Here is a 21987-nt window from a genome sequence, read left to right on the forward strand (position 1 = left end):
AGGAGGGTCAAAAAAGTCAAGATGGCAGCTACGGCCATGTGACTAAAGCCCTGCCCCTTTTATACAGGGCAGTGTTTCGATCATGCAGTTGCAGCCACCATCTTGATTTTTTTGACCCTGGGCGGGGAGAGGAATATGTCTGAAAATCAGCTGGCTGCAGTCAGGCAGATCGCACAGACTGACTGCAAACAATGGCATGACAAGGTAGCAACAAGGGCGCATTGGGATATCTGCAAGAAAGGCCACTGGCCTGCCAGCAAGAACTGGTGGGACCCCAGAACAGACGAAGGGACCGAAGACGAAGAGGCCGAAGCGCTCGGGGGCTCTAGAATCCAGACAGACCGGCCCCTGCCACACAACGCCCCAGACTTGACACCTGCGGATAAGAAAGACAAAGAAGGCTGGATAGTGGACGTTGCCACACCTGGAGACAGCCAAAGAGAAGAGAAGAGAGAAGAGAAGAGAAGCGTTGCCACACCTGGAGACAGCCGAAGAGAAGAGAAGAGAAGAGAAGAGAAGAGAAGAGAAGAGAAGAGAAGAGAAGGACCTGGAGAAACTCACAAGACAGAAAGACCTGCGAATAGAAGTAGAACGACCTGCGGCAAAAGGAAGCAAAGGTAGTCCCAGTAGTAATAGGCGCCTCGGGTGCCATCCCAAAACATCTGGAGCACCCCTGGAAGACCATCGGCATTGACAAAAATCACCATCCGTCCATTGCAAATGGCAGCTTGACTTGGAACAGCTTATATCCTGTGACGATACCTTTAATATTGTTAGACAACATCTGCCTATCCCAGGTCCTTGCGAAGGACTCGATAGGCGGATAGAAATGCCAAACCCAGTCTAAACATCTGGCTGGCTGTGCGACCAACAGTAATAATACAATGCATTTGGCACCCAAAGAAAAGGGAATAGGATCTAACTGGAATGTTTTTAAAACAGAGGCTCTTAACGTGGGGGTCCTTAGACCCCTTGGGAGTACAGAGGGAGATTTCAGGGAGGCCCTGTGAAAACCATTACAACTTCATTTTCATCAACCTCTGACACTTAGCTTTTCTTTCAATAATGCACGTAAGCCACAAAGTCACATATGGCCTGTAAACTCCAAAGACGTTGGCGTACCATTGGTTTCCTTTGTAACCCAACCTATAGCGCTGCATTTTATTTTATGCATTTAAATACATTTTTTCTGAAAAGGGGTCTGTAGCCTTCATCAGACTGTCAAAGGGGTCTGTGGCCCAGAAACATTCAGCCCCCTGTTTTAAACACTTCAATGTTAGCCAGAGTCTACAGTGGAGGCCCCTTTATTCTTGCAGCTGAATTGCTCGTGGCTGGGGGTGGTGTGTGGTGTGTGGAAGCTGAAGGGCCCGTTGCTGGGGCAGGCCAGCTCGCCTGTCCCTGCAGCAGCCGGTGGTCACACCGGTGAGGCAGTGGCTGGGGAGGAGGGAAATGGGTGGCAGTCTCGATTTTTCTCCTTGCTGGTCAGTTCCTCCAGGATCGCAAAGGGCCAAGAGCTGGACGTCCAGCCGTTGTAAACATGACAAGCAACGGCAGGACCGTTTCAAAACAGCAGCCAGGTTTGGTCCCTCAAATGGAAGAGCGGCTGGAAACTTTGGCAGCAATTTTATTAGCATTATGACAGACGGACCGGACCTCAGCCTCGCCGCCTTCCCCTCGCGTCTGTTTCTTTTTAAACCCCTCGATGCTCAGGCGCCCCACCATTTTGCGCGCTCCCAGCTCCAAGATACATACACACACGCACCGAGAGCCACACACCTGCTGCGCAACATCCCAGAAATGGGGTATTTTTGGAGGCAGGAGGGCAGGGAGGGATTTCTCATGGTGCCTCAATGCGCGAGGTGAGCAGAGCAGCCGGGGCGGGGTGCCCCTTTGCCACTTTCATTCCCCAAACGCTAGCCAATCCCAAACCTAACTCCTCCGTCCCTCGCTGTAGGAAGACACGGAGGAGTGGCGCCGCTTCCAAGCCGACCTGCAGACCGCCGTGGTGGTGGCCAACGACATCAAATGCGAGGTACAGCAAGAGCTGCGCACCGTCAAGCGGCGCCTGCTGGAGGAGGAGGAGAAGACTGCCAGGCTGCAGAAAGAGCTGGAGGACGCTCAAGGCGGAAGCAACCGGTGAGGGGGCCAGCGGCGGCGGGGAGGGGTCCTAAAAGCCCCTGGCAGCCTTGGGAGTTCCATTCCCCTCTCCCCGGCCTCCTGCAGCAGCCCTGGGCATCTCTCTCTCACGGGCTCTGGCAAAAAGCGCTGTTGCATTGGTGTGCAAAAAAGTGTCTCCACTCCCCTGTTTGTCCTGCACGCTGGGCAGAAACGTGATTGCTTCTGTTCTGCCCTGGTCAGAGCACGCCTAGAATACGGCGTTGGTTCTCAGCCTTGCGTTTGAGGAAGGACGCCGACGAATGGGAGCGTGTGCGCCGGAGAGCGAGCAATATGGCGGGGGGTTTGGAAGGAAAAGTGACGGAGGAATTGTTGGAGCTGATGGGGGTGCTAGAGAAGAGAAGAGAAGAGAAGAGATGGCCGCTGCCTCTGGGCAGTTTCTGGAGGGTCGTTGTGTAGAAGGTGGGACAGGAGTGTTTAGGGTTGTACCAGAAGGCAAGAAGCAAAGGGTTGAAATCACAAGGAAGGAGACTGACTGACTGACTGACTGACTGACTGACTGACTGACTGACTGACTGACTGACTGACTGACTGACTGATTTTCAAGATTCATAAGGTCATCCAACTCAAGCAATGCAATTCGGGATGGATTTTAGATGGACATCAAGAAAAATTCCTAAAAGTAGGAACTGTTCAACCATAGAAGTGGCCGCCTTGCAAAACGTTGGGTTCCCCTTCCCTGGGGGTGTTTAAACCAAGGTTGGATGGCCATCTGTCCAGGATGGTGTAGTCCTGGGTGCCTGCCCTGGGCAGGGGCCAGGCTAGTTGATCTCCAAGGTCCCTTCCAATTCTGACATTCTACGATTTAGTGATTTTAAGGATTGCCCATTTCTTCAAACATTCCCCCCACCCCCCACTCCAAGTCCCATCAACTTGGTCATCTTGCTAGGGTCCCATGTTCCTGTGATGAAATAAAGCTGAATTTCTTGGAATGGAAATGCAGCTGTTTAAACCTGCTCCAAAATTCACAGAATCCTAGAAGGGGTTCTTGAGACCATCTAGTCCAACCCCCTGCCCAGGGCAGGAATCCAAAGGAGGCGTCTCTACAGGTGGCTGTCCAGCCCCTGCTTGAAGACATCCAACAAAGGGGAGCCCCTCTCTTTTCTGGGTCTTGGGCCCTACTTTTAGGCAGTCCCCTTCAACCCCCATGTCATGCCCTCTGCACTAGGATCCTGGAGAAACTGAAGTAAGTACGTAGCCCAAATCTGGGGGCTCAGCTTGGGGTGGACCCATTTTTCATACCCAACTTCTGAGGTGGAACTGCCAGCATCTCCAAGTAAAACAAGCCAAGTAGTGTATCTAGGAATGAGAAAGATAATTCTCTCCCTGGGGAGTCAGGACTAACGGTCGTGGGCAGGACGAAGCATCGTCTTAACATCTCATTTCCTGAGTGACTAAGCGAGACCAGTTCGGCTCCAATGCTCTACCTCCAATTTTGCTAAAAGTTGTGTATTTTTTATTTCCTGCTCCTTAATTTATTTGATCCATTGGCTGGTGGGTCGATCCATCATCCTGGTGTTCTCTGCTTGCGAGAAGCAAAGAATGATGTATGTGGGGTTGGTGGCAGAAGAAGAAGATCTCCAGTTCAATCTGGCACACGGCCAGATCTCCAATTTAAAAAAGTGTTCCAAGAAAGACTTCTCCGCCGAGCCATTGCTGGTCGGAGGGGAACCGTTTCACAAAAGGACCAGCAAAGCCTTCTCTGTCGGGGAGATGTGTCTGGAAGCCCAAGAGAAAGGTGTACCGTTCAGACCACGCTAGTGACAAGCGGGACCTGCTGTAAGATTCCTATTCGGAAGGGGCAGATCTTGTCTTTATCATAATAGTGTCCTGAAGGGGTCACCCCAAAAGGTTGCAAGGTGGAATTGCCACCAACATGCAGGTAGTCCTTGCATAATGATCACAACTGGGACCGGAATTTAGGTCGCTAAGCGTTGCGGTCATTAAGCGAATCATCACATGACTGGATCCGATTTTACGACCTTTTTTGTGGCGGTTGTTAAGTGAATCACGCAGTTCCCCATTGATTTTGCTTGCCAGAATCTGGCTGGGAAGGTCACAAATGGCGATCATATGAGCCGGGACACTGCAACCGTTGTAAGTGTGAGCTGGCTGCCAAGTGCCCAGATCACGATCACGTGACTGCAGGGGCGCTGCGACAGTCGTGACTTCGGACACCAGTCGTAAGTCACCTTTTAGCACCATCGTTACTTCGAATGGTCGCCAAACAAACAGTTGTTAAGTGAGGACTACCTGTACTATTGGTTTTATCCAGCATGGCTCCTCAAATCTTCTTTGCCAACATCTGAACCCCAAGCGATCTGCTCCCCCAGACAGCTCCAATAAACCTGGTGGCTGAGTTTATGGCCCCCTAAATGGGTAAAAGATGGAGCTGAATGGGAACACGCCTTCCTTCCAGCCCGCACCCTTTGGAGTGTTCCCAAAACAGGAATTGCGGACAAGCAGCGTTTCCCGCTGGAAAAATGACCCTCCCAGACGAGGCGAGAAAAAGACCGTCCATCTCGGAGGATAGGCGTTCTGTTTAGGAGCCTCGCTTGACCGGCCTGTCTCCGTCTGTCTCCCCGGTTTTTCTTGCATCTGCGTCTGTCTGGCTTTCATGTCGTTTTTGTTGGTTCAGTACCGTGGAACTGCCCGTGTAACCTTCAGGGAAGCGCAGCCCTGAATGGAGAGTATTTGGGGGGCTGTTCTCCAAACCGTTTGCCTCCCGGGGTTTACAGCACTGGAAAAATAAACTCAGTTAGGTTTCCAGCGGGCACCTTACCCCGTCGCCTGACCCTGACCCTCTCTTACCAAACGGGATGCCCCGGTTCTTTGTAACGAGAGCCGTGACAGGAACTTTTGGGTTCGGTTTTGTTTTTAAACGGACAGGCCTGCGTTCTGTAACCGCGGTAAAGACGAACACGCGTGCAGCTCTGCCTAACTTATTCTTTGGGATTCGCATAATTCTAGTTTGTGGGGGTTAAGGCGACTGAAGGGTCTGTGGAGGTCTCTGCCTAACCCCCTCCAGAGTTCGCTGGAGATGACCCCCGTGCTTTGCCAGCGCGCATTTGCCAACCGTGAGGGCTAACAGCTTGGCTTTCTGTTTAAAACGGAGGTGACGATTCTTGAGGAAGAAGATTTGGGGCACCGTACAAGGAAAAACCGGGGGCTTTGGGCATGGACCACTGAGTTAACTTTTTAAAAAAAAATTATTTCATTTTCTACTTGTCTTTCGTAAAGCAGTTCCTAACCCAAAGCACTTCTGCGTCTCATCTGCCAATTATTACTCCAGTCCCATTTCACCTGTCCAGAAAAGAACACACGGAGGATTTTTTGGACTTCCTCAGGCTCCCTTTCCTCCCTAACGCCAGGAAGACTCTCCTCCCCCTCTCACGCTCCCCATTTTCTCAGCAACCCTGGCACCCCATGTCAGGGCTCCAATTCCGCTGCTGGGGGGGGCCCCCGTCGACAGAACCGGCGAAGCAGACGCGTTCGTGCAGAGCGTTCCTGCTTCCCAAGTTCTTTCGGGCCGCTCTTTTGGAAATGGAGCGCTCCCCCCAGGGGTCTCTGGCCCAGACCCTGCCCCGTGCCTTCTCCCAACCTGGTGCCCCCTTCTTGGTTTTTCTCTCCCTCGCAAACCCACACCCATCCACGCGCAAGTTCGCTTTCATTATTGGAGCAGCTGGCACGCTCGAACTCCCCGGTTTTCTGAAGATCGTCTGAAGCCAAGGTAAGAGATGGTCCGGCGGGCCCCTCGGTGCCCGATGACGGAGCCGCCTCCCCTCTGCCCGACTAACCGCCCTCCTCCTCCCCCTCCTCCTCCGTCCCTCGGCTGATGAATTTCCTCCCCACCCCAAAAGCCGCCGCGTCCTTTTTGACGTGGCCAGTAACCTCCCTTTCTCTCTTCTAGAGCTCCGCTCGCGCTGTGTGTGTCTCTAAGCCCTCCCGTCCGTCCTCGTCTGCCGCTCTGCTTCTTTTCCCGTCCGTTGCCTGTATGTTGCAAGCTGTCCCGTCTTGTGGAGCGTTAATAAAGGGGGTGCTGGTTTAGCCTTGCCCCCTCCCAAGGGCTTAGCCCCTCCGTAGGGCTCAGCCGTGGCGGCCGGGTGGCTGGGCCAACCTCTCGGGTAAGGCGGCATTTTGGGGCGCTCGGAGTTGGGTGGATGGCACAGGGGCAGGAGATGGTATGAAGGATTTGACAGCGAGGGGGATGAGAGCCGTAGGGCAGGATTCAAGGCGGAACCTTAAAGGAAAGTGGTTTTCTCAGCCTCTGATCGTGCGACAGTTAGGCGTGTAGAAGAATGTTCAAAGAACGGCTCAGTAAATTCTGCAACAGTCCTGCAGGGCCGGCTGTCTGAGTGGCTCTCCCTGGCGTGGCAGGATGGCCTCGCTGACCCTCGCTGCTCACCAAAACAAGAAGGGAATCGTCAGTGGACAGCCATGCCGGGTTTGACTGCCATTGGACAGCCGGAATTCAGTTTGCAAAAGTTTTCTAGCCGGGTTGGCTGCAGGTACCTCCATGCACCAGTGTAGGGAGCAGAACAACAGACTTCTGGAGGGGTCTCTTGACCAGAGCGGCGGTGCCCAAACGTTGGCATCACGTCCGATCGACCGGAGGTTCCTAGAAGCAAATGCTGCAAATGGCTATTCCCCGCTCTGCTGCGGCTACAGAATACGCATTCCTGTAGATTTGGCTGAGAATTTAGGAAAAAGGGTGGAAATAGGACTGGGAAATGTTGTTAACCTGCTGCATTTTCAGCAAAAAATAACCCACGGGCTTCACATTCCCAAATATCTCAGGTCTGAGCTCACTTTGTAAGGCGGGGGCACGATTGATTTAACCCAGTGTTCCTCAACCTCGGCAACTTTACGATGTGTGGACTGCAACTCCCAGAATTCCCCAGCCAGCCTTGCTGGCTGGGGAATTCTGGGAGTTGCAGTCCACACATCGTAAAGTTGCCAAGGTTGAGGAACACTGATTTAACAGCTCGCATCAAGATGTGCAACTCCATCCTGGCCCCCCATCCCTAAAACTCATCTTCCTTTCTCTTTTTCCCCACAGATCTCAGGTCCTGGTCAATTAACTCAGCCCGGGAAGAACATGTGGATCCGTTAAGCTCAGTGCCGCCTTCAGCCGAGTCTTCTGCCCCAGGACGAGGGAGCCCTGGCCTCTTATTCCCGCAAGACGCACCCAGGCACTTAGAGAGGATTAAAAAGCCAATGCGGCCGGCTGACCTCTTCTCGACTTAATTTGGGTGGGGACTCACACTCCCCGCCTAAGGCTCACAAAGCTGGAGGTTTCCCGGAATTTGTGACACCGGCTTCAGGTTTCAGCTGAGCCAAATTCTGGACGCCGCAGGAGCGGGTAGAGAGGGGGCATTGGGATCTGGGGGGTCCCGTTCTGCCTGCCCAGCGGGGTTGGCTGGATCGTCTCGGCGGCTGTCCAGTGGCGGTCTTCCACTAGAGGACAGTCACGGTTTAAAACTTCTGCGCTTTCTGGAAACTCTTCCAAGGAACGGTCAAAGACAGCCCTTGTTGCTTTATCCGAAATCTTCAGGCAGACCGATTAAAAGGGGAAAGAGGTGGGAGGATGGGGGGAGCCTGTGGCCGGGAATGACCTTGTCCGCCATATGTCAGGGTGCTGGCCGCTTGGGGTCAGTGACCCTCCAGGGTTCTGCAGAATGCTTCCTTGATTTTTGTGGCTTTTATTTTGGTTTCGATCTTTTTGGTGTGTGTGTGTTTTCCTCCCACAGTCTTGGCCTAGAACAGCATTTCTCCAACTCGGCCACTTTGAGACAGGTGGACTTCAACTCCCAGAATTCCCCAGCCAGCCTTCTCCCAGGAATTCTGGGAGTTGAAGTCCACCTGTCTCAAAGTTGCCAAGTTTGAGAAACACTGGCCTAGAGCGTAGTATTTGGGCTCCGGCGTTTCAGCAGGACTTTCTAAAGGGTCCTAGGGAATCTCCCTCTCGAGAGAGGTACCAGATCTGGACTGCAAACCTGCAAATGACCACCAGAGGGCAGCAGGAGATGCACCAGACAGTCCCTGCCTTCTGCCCTCTGGTGGTCAGGCAGAATATTGCAGCTCAGATCTGGTCACCCTCCACATCTGGATGGCCTGGTTCAGGTTTTGACTGAAATGGGGCCATTGCATGGGGGATTTTTGCCCCTTTCCCCGTCGCTCCCTCTGGAACTGAAAGGTTTGGGTGAGCAGAGTTCTTTTTACAAAATTATTTTGCAGCCAGTCGGCGGCTGTCGTCCAGGGTTGACTTTCAAAAAGGAAAATATTCTGTGGAGTCCTTGGTGCTCCCTGAGCTTGGCGGTTTGCTTGCAGACATTTCATAACCCAACTAGGTAACATCATCAGTGCTGGCGAGTCTGGGGTTTGCTCCCTACAGTGGCTTGCCCTGCCAGTGTTGGGGGGGGCATGGTTTTCTCCTTGGTAGTGTCTTGATTAGAATATTTTTTTCGGCTTGATTGTTTGTCTACCTGATTGTCTCCTTGGTAGTTCCTTGATCAGGGTATTGTTTTCTACCTGATTGTTTGTCTGGTGTTAATCCCTGCTTATCTAGTTGGGTAATGAAACTGCAGTCAGTTCAGCCCTGAGCTGAACTCACTCATATACTCCCTTCTATTGGAAATTATTCTAGTTTTAAAAGCGATCTTGCTGCAAACCAAGAGATGGACCTCCAGCTCCAAGACGACTTCTGGGCGCCCCCCAGGCCTCCGCAGCATTCTTTGAAAATACAAATGCTGGGCGATCAAAGTCCAGAGGAGGCGGGGGAAGCTGGGGAAGTAAAAAAAAAAAAAAAAAAAAGGAGTCTTGTCTGGCACCCTCCTTGTGGTAGCCATTTTGTGAAGACACCCACAACTGGCTCCCCACTTTCTAAATGCACCCATCCACCCACACATTTTAGGGAACCCAAGCTGCCCCCGATCACCTCCTTTGCCATCAGATTGTGTCCAAGGCGAAGACGTTTGTGACATACAGGCGTAAGAAAAGGACCCTATCTAGGTTTGCAGCCCACAAACCACGTCACAGATTCTTCTGCATGCATGCACCGCTGGAGAACAGTGATTCTTATCATAGGCGTGCGTGCATTTGCTCTGGGGGGCAGCAGTGCATTGAACGGCTGTGGAGGTGGAAGTGGGAGCTTGGGGGCTGGCCCCTGTCTTCCCCGCCTCTCTCGCAACAGGTTAAAGGTCCGCTGCCTCTCCTGTGATCTTCCCAACCGTAGGATTATGCCGGATCCCCCACGGGGAGGAAGGAGGCATTTTCAGCACTGTCCAGCCAGAGCTGTCCTGTCTACAATTCTGAACGGGGGGTTCAGGAGAAAGTGCAGGGGTTGGACACAGGTGGAGCCTCCAGGATCAGAGGCAGTCTACCCGTCCATGCGGCTTACTAAAGGAACCCCATAGGGAGAAGGCTTCTGTCCTCATAAGCTGTTTGGGAGGTGTCCCTGGGAGGCATCTTTTTGGTGACCGTAGACGCCAGGCGTGGAAGGAGACACGTTGCCTTCCTAAACTGCACGCGCATCTTAGCCTTTTCAAACCGTATGGAGTGGCGACGCCTGATCGCTTTGAAGGAGGCTGCATCCTCGGCCCACATTTCTCTCCCCCGGCTCAGATGCGATGCTTCCACGTCGGCTGAGCGGATCCCTTTGTTGGAGGTCCTTTAGTGCAGCCTGCCCAGAGCAGGGGGTTGGGCTACGTGGCCTCTAAGACCCCTCCCAACCTGGGGATGCCACGATCGCCCCATGGCCCACGTCACCCGAAAAGCCCCTTGGTTGGGGGTGTGGGCACCCCCAGTTAGCCGCCCCCATCTGACCCATAACTCCGTCCCCCCTCGGAGCAGAGGGTCCTCTCCGCTTCCTCTCGCCTGGTGGAGCCGGAAGAGCGTGTGGGAATGAAAACTTGGGAAGCGGCGTTGGCACAGGCCATAGACGAGAGCTGGGAATGCCTCTGGCCGGGCCAGCTGCCTCCGTGCCCACCGCTGGGCTCCCAGCCAGAAACTCGGCCAGGAAGGGGAGGACGTGCCTGCTTGGGGCCAGAGCACGGGCCCGTTCCTCTGCCCCCCGATGCCCCAGCTCCCCCGGCCCTTTGAGTTAGCGGAGACCAGGACTGGATGTGCCGAAAGGGAACTGGGAAGCCCCAGAGGTCGGGGCCTATTAATAGCCTCTCTGGAGCCTTGCAGCTGCGAGGAGGGGAGGGGGTGTTCGGGGTGGGACAGATGGACTCCGAGGGGGTGAATGGAGGAAGAAAAGCACATTCAGAGCGGCTTTCTCTGCCTGCTGTCCGTGCGTGGGGGCGCTTCCTGCACCCACGCAGGCGGAAACATTCTTTCTCCAGCTGCAGGTGGCGAGTCACATTTCTTCCCCAAGGGGGGGCCCTCTTTAACCCCTCGCAGAAGACCCAGGCCCTGGACCCAAAGACGCTATCTCTTGCACCCGGCTAAACAGGGGCTCTGTTCCACTCCCCGCATCCTTCCCAAGTTGGGGAGACCACTCTGTTGTGCCCCTTTGACTCATCTTTTACTACTTCCAGGGAGGGCAGGGGCCGGCGAGAAGGGTTGCTGCTGGAAGCGGAGCCTTCTCAGTGGTGGGGCCCGGGGAGACCGACCTGGTGGCCCTTCCCTCCCCGTGTAAACACGGTTCCGCCGGGCTTTCGGTTCCGAGCTGCGCTTTCTTGCATATATTCCAGTTGCGCCTCTGTGTTGACTGTGTTTGCTGCCTCCGAGGTTACTTCCATTTTTACGGGGGTTTTCTTGCCGTGCGCGTCGGAGAATGAAAAACCGCCTCGTGGCCAGACAGACGCCTCGTCCACCTACCCAGTCCCGACCAGCAGCGTTGTTCTCAGAAACAGCCCTTCTTCCGTTCCTGCTTCCAGGGAAATCTGCCAGAGGCCAGACCCGGGCGTGCTCCGCGCGATCTCCGTCCCAAGTGTGCCCTCTTCCCTTTTGCAATAAAATATATCCAAACCACCCTGGGCTTGGTCTTGCTGTGGCTTCTTTACCAAATCGGTTTTCCTGAATTCACGCGATTTCGCAAACGTGGGTATAACGGGCCGCCATGCCTACCCGTTGAATATCCACCGGGGGAAAATGAACGGAAAACGGCTTCTTGCCAGCGTTGCTCGTCCAAACACGTTCCAGGGAATCAGCCTCAAATTGCCGGGATGTGTAGCACGGTCACTTTCCAAATGGTGTGACCTGGAACTCCTGAGGTTTGGAGGGGCTGCTCCGAATCCCCCGAGAGAAGGTTGGTATTGACGGGGAGATTGCTGTGAAAGAGGGATTGCGGCTACGTTTTCCGCACTGGGCGACGCTCAGGTTACAGCGGAGATCACGTTGGGTCCTCTTCACTGACCGTGGTGAGATCGGAGTCTCCCTGGTTCTAACTAATCTAACCCTCAGCCAAAGAAAATCCAGATCAAAGGGCCGTTAAAAGGTTAGGAACAGGTGAAAGAAGAGGCCGCGTGGTTGCCCCAGGGCATTGGCTCCTGATCCTAAGAGAGAAATCAATGATTAAAATGGCAAAAGGGAAAGAGCCAAGCTGGGAATCGGGGTGGCTTGGCGGGTTTCAGTTGAAGCTCTGCGGAAAGGCATCCGAGATGGCTCGGGAGGGAGGGGAGGTCTCCTGTGCGGCTGCCCGCCGCCATGCTGTGAAATTGAGCTTGATCTGAGATGCCCTGCGGGGGCACAGTTTTTCTACAGGGAGGCCAGGTGCGGGCATTTCCTGCTTCCGTGGCAGGGCCAGAAGGGACCATCCAAATTTCTATGGCAAGAACCTTTCCATCAAAAAATAAAAGGCTTTTTGCCCATAGCAAGGTCACCATTGCTATAGCTCCAGGGTTTAGAAACGGGTTGTGAATTAAACCGCCCCTTTGAGAGACGGATAGTTCATACCAGTCCCCAAAGCGTTCATTCACGTCCATCTAGTCTCATCTCTGCGCCAGCCTGTGAAACTGCTGAAGCCCAAGAAAATTCACAGGGCATCTGGAGGTTTTTGCCCATACGTGGGCATTTTTGAACTGAGAATTCCTATGCAGAATTGGAGTGAGAAAAAGGGAGGAGCGAAGGCAATTTGATCCATATTTTGGGGCATTGGCCCCACAGAGCAGGAACCTCCCATGAGTTTTGGATACTTTTCCTTTGCAGGCTGGCACCGGACTCCATCAACTGTACGGAGGCAGAAGCTCCCAATCACTGGCAAGGCGTCTCGGTCAGCCGCCTTTCACCAACCCCACCCGAGTCCTTGGCCACCGTCAAATCGCTGATCAAGTCGTTTGATTTGGGATGCTCAGGTGAGTGGACTATCGTGGCTCCCTAGTTTTGCAACATTTTTTTTCCCCCAAATACAGGTAGTCCTCACTTACTGACCGCAGTTGGGACCAGCAACTCCATCACTAAGCAATGTGGTCGTAAAGTGAAATGTCAAGTGACTGCACCGACTTACAACACCAATTCCTGTGGCAGTCATGCAGCGAATCGCCCACAGTCGATAAGCACAATGTCACGTCACCGAGAGTTGCAATTTCCTGCTCGCTTCTCCATCGACTTTGCTTCTTGGAAGCCAGCTGGGAAGTTTGCAAACGGCGATCACGTAACTGTGGGTTGCTGTGATGGTTGCTACCTTGAGGACTGGTCATCAGTCTCCTTTTTCAGCGCCATCGTAACTTTGAATGGTCATTGAATGAGCAGTCAGTAAGTGAAGCCTACCTGCACTTTAACAGGGATTTCTACGGGGGGGTATCCAAAAAGACAAGATGGCAGCCACACCCAAAGGGGAGTAGCCTTGTTCGTGAAGCTGTGGCTGCCATCTTGACTTTTGGTGTGTGCACACATATGCGCGCACACACGGGATGCCCCTGTACTCATCTGCCACATCCTGGTTAAGTGTTCCCAGTGTGGCTGTTCAAGAGCATTTTGCCAGAACAAAGGGATTAACTGCAAAGCCAGGATTTGGATATTAACTCTTCCCAAGGCTTTCTCTGAGGAGGTGGGAGAGGATCATCGATTCATTGAGCTGGGGGGACATTAGAGGTCATCCAGTCCAACCCCCAAGGCCCACTAGAGCACCTCTACCGATGACCGTTCTCCTGGCCGCGAGGAGGCGTTCTACTTCTGAATGCCAGGCAACCCAGGGAAAAGCCTGTTGCCTCCTTGCGGCTAGGATTCCGAGGTAGGCTGCTCCTGAACATGGATGCCCCACGTGGCTTTCCACTCCTTAGGGTCCCAGATTCTACAAGAGTGCCAGATTTCTTCCCCATCTTCTCCGGGTGAGAAATTTCCCTCCCCAACCTCCGAAGCACGAAACAGCCCGATTTTGGATCGTCGGTGCGGCTGTTGCTCCCGTCCCAGGATCCCTCGTGCATACGTGACTCTCTGCTCCCCTTCGCTCTCTTGCAGGAGGCACTGGGCAAACCGTGCCCATCCACAAGGTGTGCCGGAGTCCTCTCAGCAACATCCCCACCCGGACGGCTCCGGCGGCTGCCGTATCACCCATCCAGGTACCCCGAAGGGCCCCCTCTCGCTCTCTACAGCTGGGAGGGCCGGGTCTCCGTCCGCAGCAGCGTTTCTCAGTCTCAGCACGCTTTGAGATGGGTGGGCCTCCACTCCCAGAATTCCCCAGCCAGCAGGTTGGCATTGAAGCCCACCCGCCTTAAAGCGTGCTGGCTGGGGGATTCTGGGAGCTGAAATCCACCCGTTTTAAAGTTGCTGAGACGGAGTAACCCTGGTCTTCAGGGAATTTTCTCTGAAAGAAGGGCTGGGTTTCGCCCACCTCCAGCGGGGACATGGAAGCGGGTCTGTTTGCTCCTCTTCCTTAAGGCAGCAAATACAAGCAGATCAAAGCGCGCCTTTGGCGAGCGGCAGAGGACTCCTTTGACCTCTCTGGAATCCAGCAGCGGAGTTCAGATCGGTGGAGCCTCTGGAAAAAGAAATCTGGTTTTGATCTCCTGCTTCCAAGAATTCCAGCGAACGATAAACAGAGGGGGCGTGGAGGGCTGCCTGTGGGGTGCCCGCGAGAAGCCAGCGGGCAAAGGCCAGCGATCGCCAGCCAGACCCACAGGTTGTCAGGATTGCTCTGAAGGGCTTCCGGAGAACCCCGGCGGACCTGGCCCCAAAGGCAGCCCGTCCCAAGCGGCCATCTCCGCGCTGGTCCTCGGCCCCCATCTTTTGGGAGGCGAGGCAAGCACCGCAGCCTGGCCTATCCGTACTATACGGTCAGTCCATCCTTCCCTGCTTTGCAGAACTTTTGAGAAATGCAAAATAAAAAAAAAAGCGGGGAAACGGTGGGAGCACAGCACAATTACCAGTCGAAAATGCTGCCATCTCCCCCGTTTGAAAATCCCACCGCTGCAGGGTAGTATCCGGAGGTCAGCGGTAGAGGCTCTTCCTTTTAATACGGTTTATTTTTAATAGCCGTTCCGTCGTTTAAGAAAAAATCAAACTGCAGGCTTAATGCATCGTAAACCAGCCTGGGAAAACTCCCTCTCGAAGGGCAGCTGGTTCATTTGCAGAGGGAGAAAGGAAGAGATTCCCTGTGATCTTTCTCACATGAAGCGAAGCACGAAGCGGCGTCGCTCTTTAACACTGATTGAAGTTGGCAGTAGGAATTAGTTTCCTGCCCCAGGCCCGGACAGTGTTGCTGGTCAACCCTTTTTAAATGATGATGATTCCCAGCAGACGTTTGAAGGATGGGGGGGAAGTTGCCTTAAATTTCCCTTTGTTGCGTTACAGTTGGTGCCTGTTTCACTGCTGATCATTTAAGGTTTCTTTTTCTTAATGGAACTTGTTTTGTGAGATTGCCCTCCTGCGGTGGGCACATAGAGGGGCAATGGGGCACTGAGTCTTTAGAAACAAACCCCATTAAAAAGGAAGGGAAGGGGAAGGAGAAGGGGAAGGGAGGAAGGGAAGGGAAGGGAAGGGAAGGGAAGGGAAGGGAAGGGAAGGGAAGGGAAGGGAAGGGAAGGGAAGGGAAGGGAAGGGAAGGGAAGGGGGAAAATATAAGAGGAAAGAAGAAAGTGTGGTGGGAGAGAGAGGAACAAGAAAGCAGTCCTTTCCCCCCCAAAACGCCATATTTTTAAAGGAGCGGATAATCTGGAAGCGTTGTAGAGTGATGGCGATGCTGCCTCTGACTCCTACGTAGCCCTGCAGGAAATTCAATCTTGTTTTCGGTACCCCGCCCATCCCCAGCCAGGGATTAGGAAATGCGATCTGGGTGGTTTTTCCAGACCGATTCCACAGCCTGCCCGTGCCGGGAAGGACCATTTGCAAAGGGACGCGGCCGAGAGGAGGCAGGTGGATGCCACGGAGGCTCACCTGGAGCGTTTTCCTTTCTGGGTCCAGGAATCCAATTCCCCGTCTTTTGCGGGCTCTTAAAGAATCTGCCCTGAAAAGAGAGCCAGGCTTACGCTGATGCTCGGCCCGCCTTTCTCTTAAGACTGGCCCCTCCCTGAACAAGACCCTGCCTTGACATTACTTCCCAAATTTAGCTGCGTGCCAGGCAGGATCCACATCTGGCCGAGGGTGATGTTACCTCTGTCCTGTCCGTGCATTCGCTGGGCTGGTTTTTGGGTGAGAGGCATCGCTTCTTTGCTCAGGAAACCACCCTTGCCCCAACTCGCTGGCGCTGGAGTCCTGACCCATATCGGAAGAAAGGAAAGCCCCACGGCCCAGCCATTTACATGCCGGAGGTCCCAAGCAGGGTCTGTTGCATTTCCAGCAGGACTTCGAAAACTCCCCCCACTGTCTGACGTGCTAGAAAACTGCTGGTGTTGAAGCAGAACCATCATGCCAGATGTTCTAAGCCAGACTCCAAACATCTGGAGCAGTGTTTCTCAACCTTGGCCACTTGAAGACGTGTGGACCAACTCCCAGAATTCCCCAGGTTATCTTTCTCACTTACAGCAGTGTTTCTCAACCTTGGCCGCTTGAAGACATGTGGACTTCAACTCCCAGAATTCCCCAGCCACCATGGCTGGCTGGGGAATTCTGGGAGTTGAAGTCCGCACATCTTCAAGTTGCCAAGGTCGAGAAACACTGATTTGGAGATTGGTGCCTTCTCTGCCCTTAGAGTGGATAGCACTGAACTAAATGGGGCTATCTTCATTCCACATGCTTTCATATCTATCTTTGCCTTCATGATGCTTAGAAACTTGGATCTTTAAAAAAAAGAAAGGAAGATTCTCAGAAATACATCTGCAGGCTAGTTGGGGTTTAAGGACTTCACCCAACCCCATTTAGAGGATAAAGGTTTTCTGGCTAAAGATTTTGTGCAGTGCAGCCCAGAAAATCCCGTTCTGTTCTTTCTCGATTGCAGAGACATTCTACCTTTACCAACCCCAAATCCGGTGGGAAGGCTTTCTCTAAACATACCGATCTACTGGAACTCCCCTTGGGGGGTAAGTAGCCGCGTGCAAATGGCTGGAATTGCAAATCGTAAATGAAACGAAGCTTGCTTTCACCCTGTCCTGCCTGGGAAAATCACTGACTCCGCCAGGCTGAAATGTAGAAGGCTGGGGAGGGTGCCCAGTTACCAACGCAACCCCAAAAGGTTTTAACTGGCCTCGGCCAGATCATCCTTTCCTTGGTCCAATTGGGGTTGTAAATATCCTGACATTAGCAACTATTAGTTGTTCTTCATTTATTGAGAGGAGGGGAGGGTGCAGTCTGCAGTAAGCCCCCAGCTCCCATTTTGCACCCAGTTCTTTTTTCTTTCTTTCATTCATTCATTCATTTGGTTTTGTATGGCTTACATTCATAAAACCCTAACAGCAAACATGGAAAAACCCATCATGTCTCAGATGCACTCCATGCTGTTATCCGCTTAACGAGGGCCTCCTCCCTAAGGCCCCTTGCTTGCAGGGATCGAGCTGTTCTGGAGTGAGGGGGCTGCAGTCAAGAAGACCACACTCCCAACCCACTCCCTGTAACTTCCTGGGTCCCTGCATTGCTCCCTCCCCACTGGCTCTTACTGGGTGGGCAGAATCCAGCTGGGGAAGACGGCCCCAAAGGTCATGAGGACCTGTGACGTAGCGGGCTTGGTAGGTGAGGACCAGCACCTTGAATTGGGCCTGGCCGCCTTCGGGGAGCCCATCCAGCTTCCTCAGAAAAGGTGCCATCGCCCTGAACCAGCCCCACCAGTCAGCAGGCGCCAGCTGCATTCTGTGCCCGCTGCAGCTTCCAAGTCGTCTTCAAGGGCAGCCCCATAAAGAATGAATCACAGCAGTCTGGCTGAGAGCTGGCAAAGCTGGGAGAGAGGGTTTTCTGCCCTTTGTGGTCCAGCAAAGGATACAGTCGGTGGCCCACCAAAGGTGGCCAAAGGCTCTCCTGGGGTCCAGGAGAATCCCTAGGCCGTTCACCTGCTTCTTCAAGGGCAGTGCCACCCCACCAGGAACAAAAATGGCACCGCCATGGTACCCTGTTCTCTGCCGTCCTGTGCAGACAGTAACTCCATCTTGCTTAGCTTTCAGTTTACTCCATTCTTTCCAGCACCACGTCAAGACTTCTACCCCATCTGCTCAGCCTGGGGTGAAGATATATAGCTGGGTATCATCAGGGTATTAACAATCTCTTACTTAGTTAGTTAGTTAGTTAGTTAGTTAGTTAGTTAGTTAGTTAGTTAGTTATACACTGCCCATCTCCCCCAAAGGGTGACTCTGGGGGGCTCACAATTAAAATCAAACCTCAAAAACAGTTAAAAATATAAATATCCACATTAAATTAGCTTAAAAAATCATACTATATAAAAAGACTGTATACATAAAAAGACTATAACATTCAAGATGACCGGGAGGTGGGTAGAATCAATTACCCCACGAGCCAGTTCCAACAATGCCGTGATTTAAAATGTGGCCGATAAAATGTAGTGGCAAGCCCACAGGTTTCCCGTAGTGTGATTTCAATGACTTTAAGACAACTTAATGCTTGGAAAAGATACATAAGCGTCTCCACGTTTTAGGGCAGTTGGAACGTTTTATCGAGCCCTTAAAACTGCCCTGTGAGGTAGGCCAGCATTTTGCCAATGTGTTCCCTCCCTCTGTCCACTTAATCTTCAGTCTATTGACCATATTCATACGCTGCCCTTTCCCCAAGAAACTTATGAAGGCAAATGTGGTTTTTCCTTCCTTTTGTTTCGTGTCACAACAGCCCTACGAGGTAGGTTTGGTGGAACTCCAACGGCTGACCTTATGACTTTTGTAGCCTGGCAAGGATTTGGACCTCGTTTTCCCCTGTCTTATGTGTGACAGCCTCTCTGCCTGATGAGTTCTAAGTATTTTGTGTTCCTGGGACGGGGTGGAGCGGGGAGGAAGAGAAGAAATCCTTTTCCTCCTGGGCTGCTCCAGATTCTGGTGCCAGGCAAGGCTTCGTCTTCCATTTGTGGGGAAGTCGGTTGGTCCCTGGCCCCGAATCATCCTGCTGGAACCTCCTGGGGTCTCAAGTCTAAAAAAATCAGGCCGACACCAGCTTATCTGCCCGTCTGAAAAGAAGCCACAGGTGCAGCTTGCCAGTCCGTTTGGCCGCTCCGCTCGCCGGAGAAATGAAGCCAGCGTCTGCCAACACGTTGGCTCATTCACACCAAAGACATCTCAGATATTTCAGCTTCTTCGTCCCAAAGGACCCATCGCCTTTCATCTTGAGTTCAGCATTATCAGTTCTTTCAGAGCCGGGACGGAAACTGGGCAGGGATGCCGGCCTGTTGAACTGGTGCCCAGATGCCCCCCGTGCCAAAGCGTCTCTCCACCGGCCCCTTTTTAATGGCCACAGGGTGAAACCCGAGGCTGGCTCGCTCTGGGGAGAGGGGAGCGTTCATTGCGCTGCTGGGCTCAGGGCAGGTCGTTTTTTGGGGGTCTGCATGAATGCCCTGGGGCCTTTCAGCGCTTTTCAAGTCCTCTCCACTCCCCCTTTTTCAGGAGGGGGGGAATCACCCGTCCCCTTCCTCTCGGCTGACGTCCCTGTTCTCTTGCAAGAATAGCAGCTAAGTTTTTGTGCCTTTCCCTCCCACCCACGTTCCCTCCTGCCAAAATCTGGTGGCGAAATGACAAATCTCAGAGGAGCCGCAAGGCGGGGGGGGGGGGGGGCGGGAGAGCGTTTAGCATATGAATGGAGCCCCAAAATAGAGCCTTTTAGAGGGCTTGTTCTCGGACCATGCAGAAAAAAGCTAAAGTTTCCGTGCCAATTTTTTTTAAAAAAATGCTACCTCCAGATGAAGCAAAGTTATGGGCCCCTAGGCTTGGGGGACTCGTTCAAGGGTCAACAATTTGCAGCCTGGGTTTGTTTTTTGGATGGGGGGGAGCGCTACAGAAATGGCCACTGCAAAAGGCAGTTGGCCTCCAAGTCCAGACCACAGCTCAGGCTTCATGAAGGTCTCAGCCACGGCTTGCCACGACAGGTGGCTGAAGTTAAGCAGGTTGGACGTGCTGAGTTCTTGGGTCGGAGGTCACCGGGAAATCCAACCTCGTGGTACACCCGGATTTTTTTTTCAACCACAATTGTTTTCGAAGGCCATAAAAGCTTGATTCGCACATGACAATGAGTCATCGTGAGGTGGGAGGGAAGGCCACGTGCATCGCCCAACATGTTTCTGAGGGCCCCAAAAGGGAGCAGCTCAGTCCTTAGTTCTGGTCCTGCTCTCTCCCAGAAAACATGGAAACCATTCCCTTCTTCTTCTCTTTTTCCGCTTATCTTCAAAGATGAGGCAGCAGGCCAACTCATAGGCTGCAATTTGCTGTCTGTGAGTGTATTGGAGGAAATCTCTGATGCCTGGGGTCAAGCCAGGGGGCCAACCTCCAACAATGCCCCGCTGGACCTTCTCATGTTCCTGTTGGGCTCTCCCCACACTGGGATACTGAAGCACCCACCACAAACCACACGGCATTTACGTCGTCCAGAGCATGGCTCACCGCTCTTCTGGAGAACCGGACATGCCGGCCACTGAAGGAGATGAGATCTGGTGGCACTAGGCTGCTGTGCTCCCTTTGCCCTTTGCTGAGGGAACTTCAGTCTCCACCAATCTCCTCAACTGATTCTGCCAGGTCATATTCCCCCCCCAAAAGACCCCCAACCTTTTCTACCCCAGAGATTCCTGAGGAAGGTTAGGAGATACTTTGCCTTGACCTTCATGGAATGGACACTCAGCAAGGACCACCTCACCTTGAGGATACAAGTTATGGAAGGCTTCACCTTGGAGGGCTCCAACCTGGAGAGGAGGAGCAAAGAGGGGATGGGGAAAGAGGACTGCTCCCCTTCCCCTTTTTCCCCTTTCTCCCCTTCCTTGGAGGTTGATGTCTTGGGTCCCCATCGCTAGGTCGAGCCCAGCTGTCACTGCCAGTTGAAAAGCCAGGTCACCAAGGAGAGAAAATCCCGTCTCCTCCTTACACCCAGGGCAATTTAGATGCCTCCTGTCCAGTCCAGTTGCATAAATAAGGTGGGGGAGTTGTTCCAGGGTAAGAAAGAAGACCTACAGGCGGTCTCTGAATCCCCATGGCTGCTCAAGACATTCTTTGTCAGCCCCATGAGGTAGACCAGAGCAGGAAATCCACTCCACCAGAAGGCTAAAATTACTTTCATTGAGATTGTCTCTAATAACAGACTCTTGCAAGTCGGATTGTGTTGGATCTCCTTCCCCTTCTTATACTCCTGCGAATCAGGGAGGTGTCTGTCTGAGCCACTTCCAAATGTTATCTGCACGTTCTGGACTCGAAAAATGTTTCAGCCTCTTTTCCTTAAGTGCAGTTCCTGCATATTTCCATCAAGGTTATCTTTCTCAGTCTCTACAGCAGTGTTTCTCAACCTTGGCCGCTTGAAGACGTGAAGTCCACACGTCTTCAAGCGGCCAAGGTTAGAAACACTGCTGTACGGTCTTCAAGACTGGTTTTGAAGCCAGAATCTCTTGTTCCCTTAGATCCCTAATAGATTGATTGCTCCCAGTAGCTATTGATCCCACCTCTCCCTTTCCACTCCCCAGACCTTTAGTGAAGTCCTTGAAGCCAACGGGGCATTGCCCTGGCCTCCAAGCTCTATAGTTTCTACAACCTCCTTAGGACTCTCCTAGTGTTAGCCCTGCAAGGTAGTCCAGAGAAGAACCACAGCCAAGAGAACTCACTCTCTGTTGTAAGGATACATTAACAAAATCTTGCAAGACCAAAAGCATTTCTCCCCTCCTTCGTTTTACTCTCCGGAAAACGAAGGAGGGTCCCTGCTGAAAGGTTTCCCGTGCCCGCCCTCCTTCCGTGGGCTGGGATAACTTTCACACACCAGTTGTCCAGTCCGTGGCTCTCCCTCCTGTCTCCCAAGGTCATTCCCACATACCGTTATACCTATCCATGGCAGACCCCGTCTCAGAAGCCCTCGGGGATAAAGACCCAGAGGCCTCCTTAGATACCCAGAGGACGGGAAGGTGGACCTTCAGAGCTTTGAAGGGCGGCTGCCCTCGCCATGACCATCTTCATTAGGCTGTGGTCCAGTGGACCGAGCAGCTACCCCATCAATTAATTTTGGCCTGCATTTATCACTCTTCCTCATTTACCCCATCAAATCTGAGTTTCAGGCATGAGAAAGAAGCCCAGAGGGCCGAAGAGTGGTTCTTCACGTTTCCCAGCCCCAGACCAAGCTTAGTGGAATTTTGCCTAGTCCACAATAGTCCTCTTAGTTCCAGGCACCCAGTTTTCAAGGGGATGGCCACGGTTACCTTTTAGCAAGCTGACCCTCCGGCACGAATGCAGACACGTTTAAAAAGAGTACGTTTTCAAGGATGCTTATATTCTTTGGGCTGGGGATGCAAGAGTCAGGATGAGCTTGTTTTCAAGGCTGGAG

General features: G+C 52.9%; 1 protein-coding gene across 3 annotated transcripts in view; it reads left to right on the forward strand.

Moving 5' to 3' along the window:
* SPECC1 (sperm antigen with calponin homology and coiled-coil domains 1) overlaps positions 1-21987 on the forward strand; it is a 112933-nt gene that overhangs the window by 65790 nt on the left and 25156 nt on the right. For all 3 annotated transcript variants that reach the window (XM_088138761.1, XM_088138762.1, XM_088138763.1), the window contains 4 exons: positions 1955-2136; positions 12328-12473; positions 13579-13679; positions 16493-16574. In XM_088138761.1, coding sequence (XP_087994887.1) covers positions 1955-2136; positions 12328-12473; positions 13579-13679; positions 16493-16574 — 511 coding nt within the window. The remainder of the gene's footprint in view (positions 1-1954; positions 2137-12327; positions 12474-13578; positions 13680-16492; positions 16575-21987) is intronic.

The sequence above is a fragment of the Python bivittatus genome, unplaced genomic scaffold (genome assembly GCF_059951505.1).
Source record: "Python bivittatus isolate LINGU-HERP-01145 unplaced genomic scaffold, Pbiv_v1 ctg000240_np1212, whole genome shotgun sequence".
Classification (NCBI taxonomy): Eukaryota; Metazoa; Chordata; class Lepidosauria; order Squamata; family Pythonidae; genus Python; species Python bivittatus.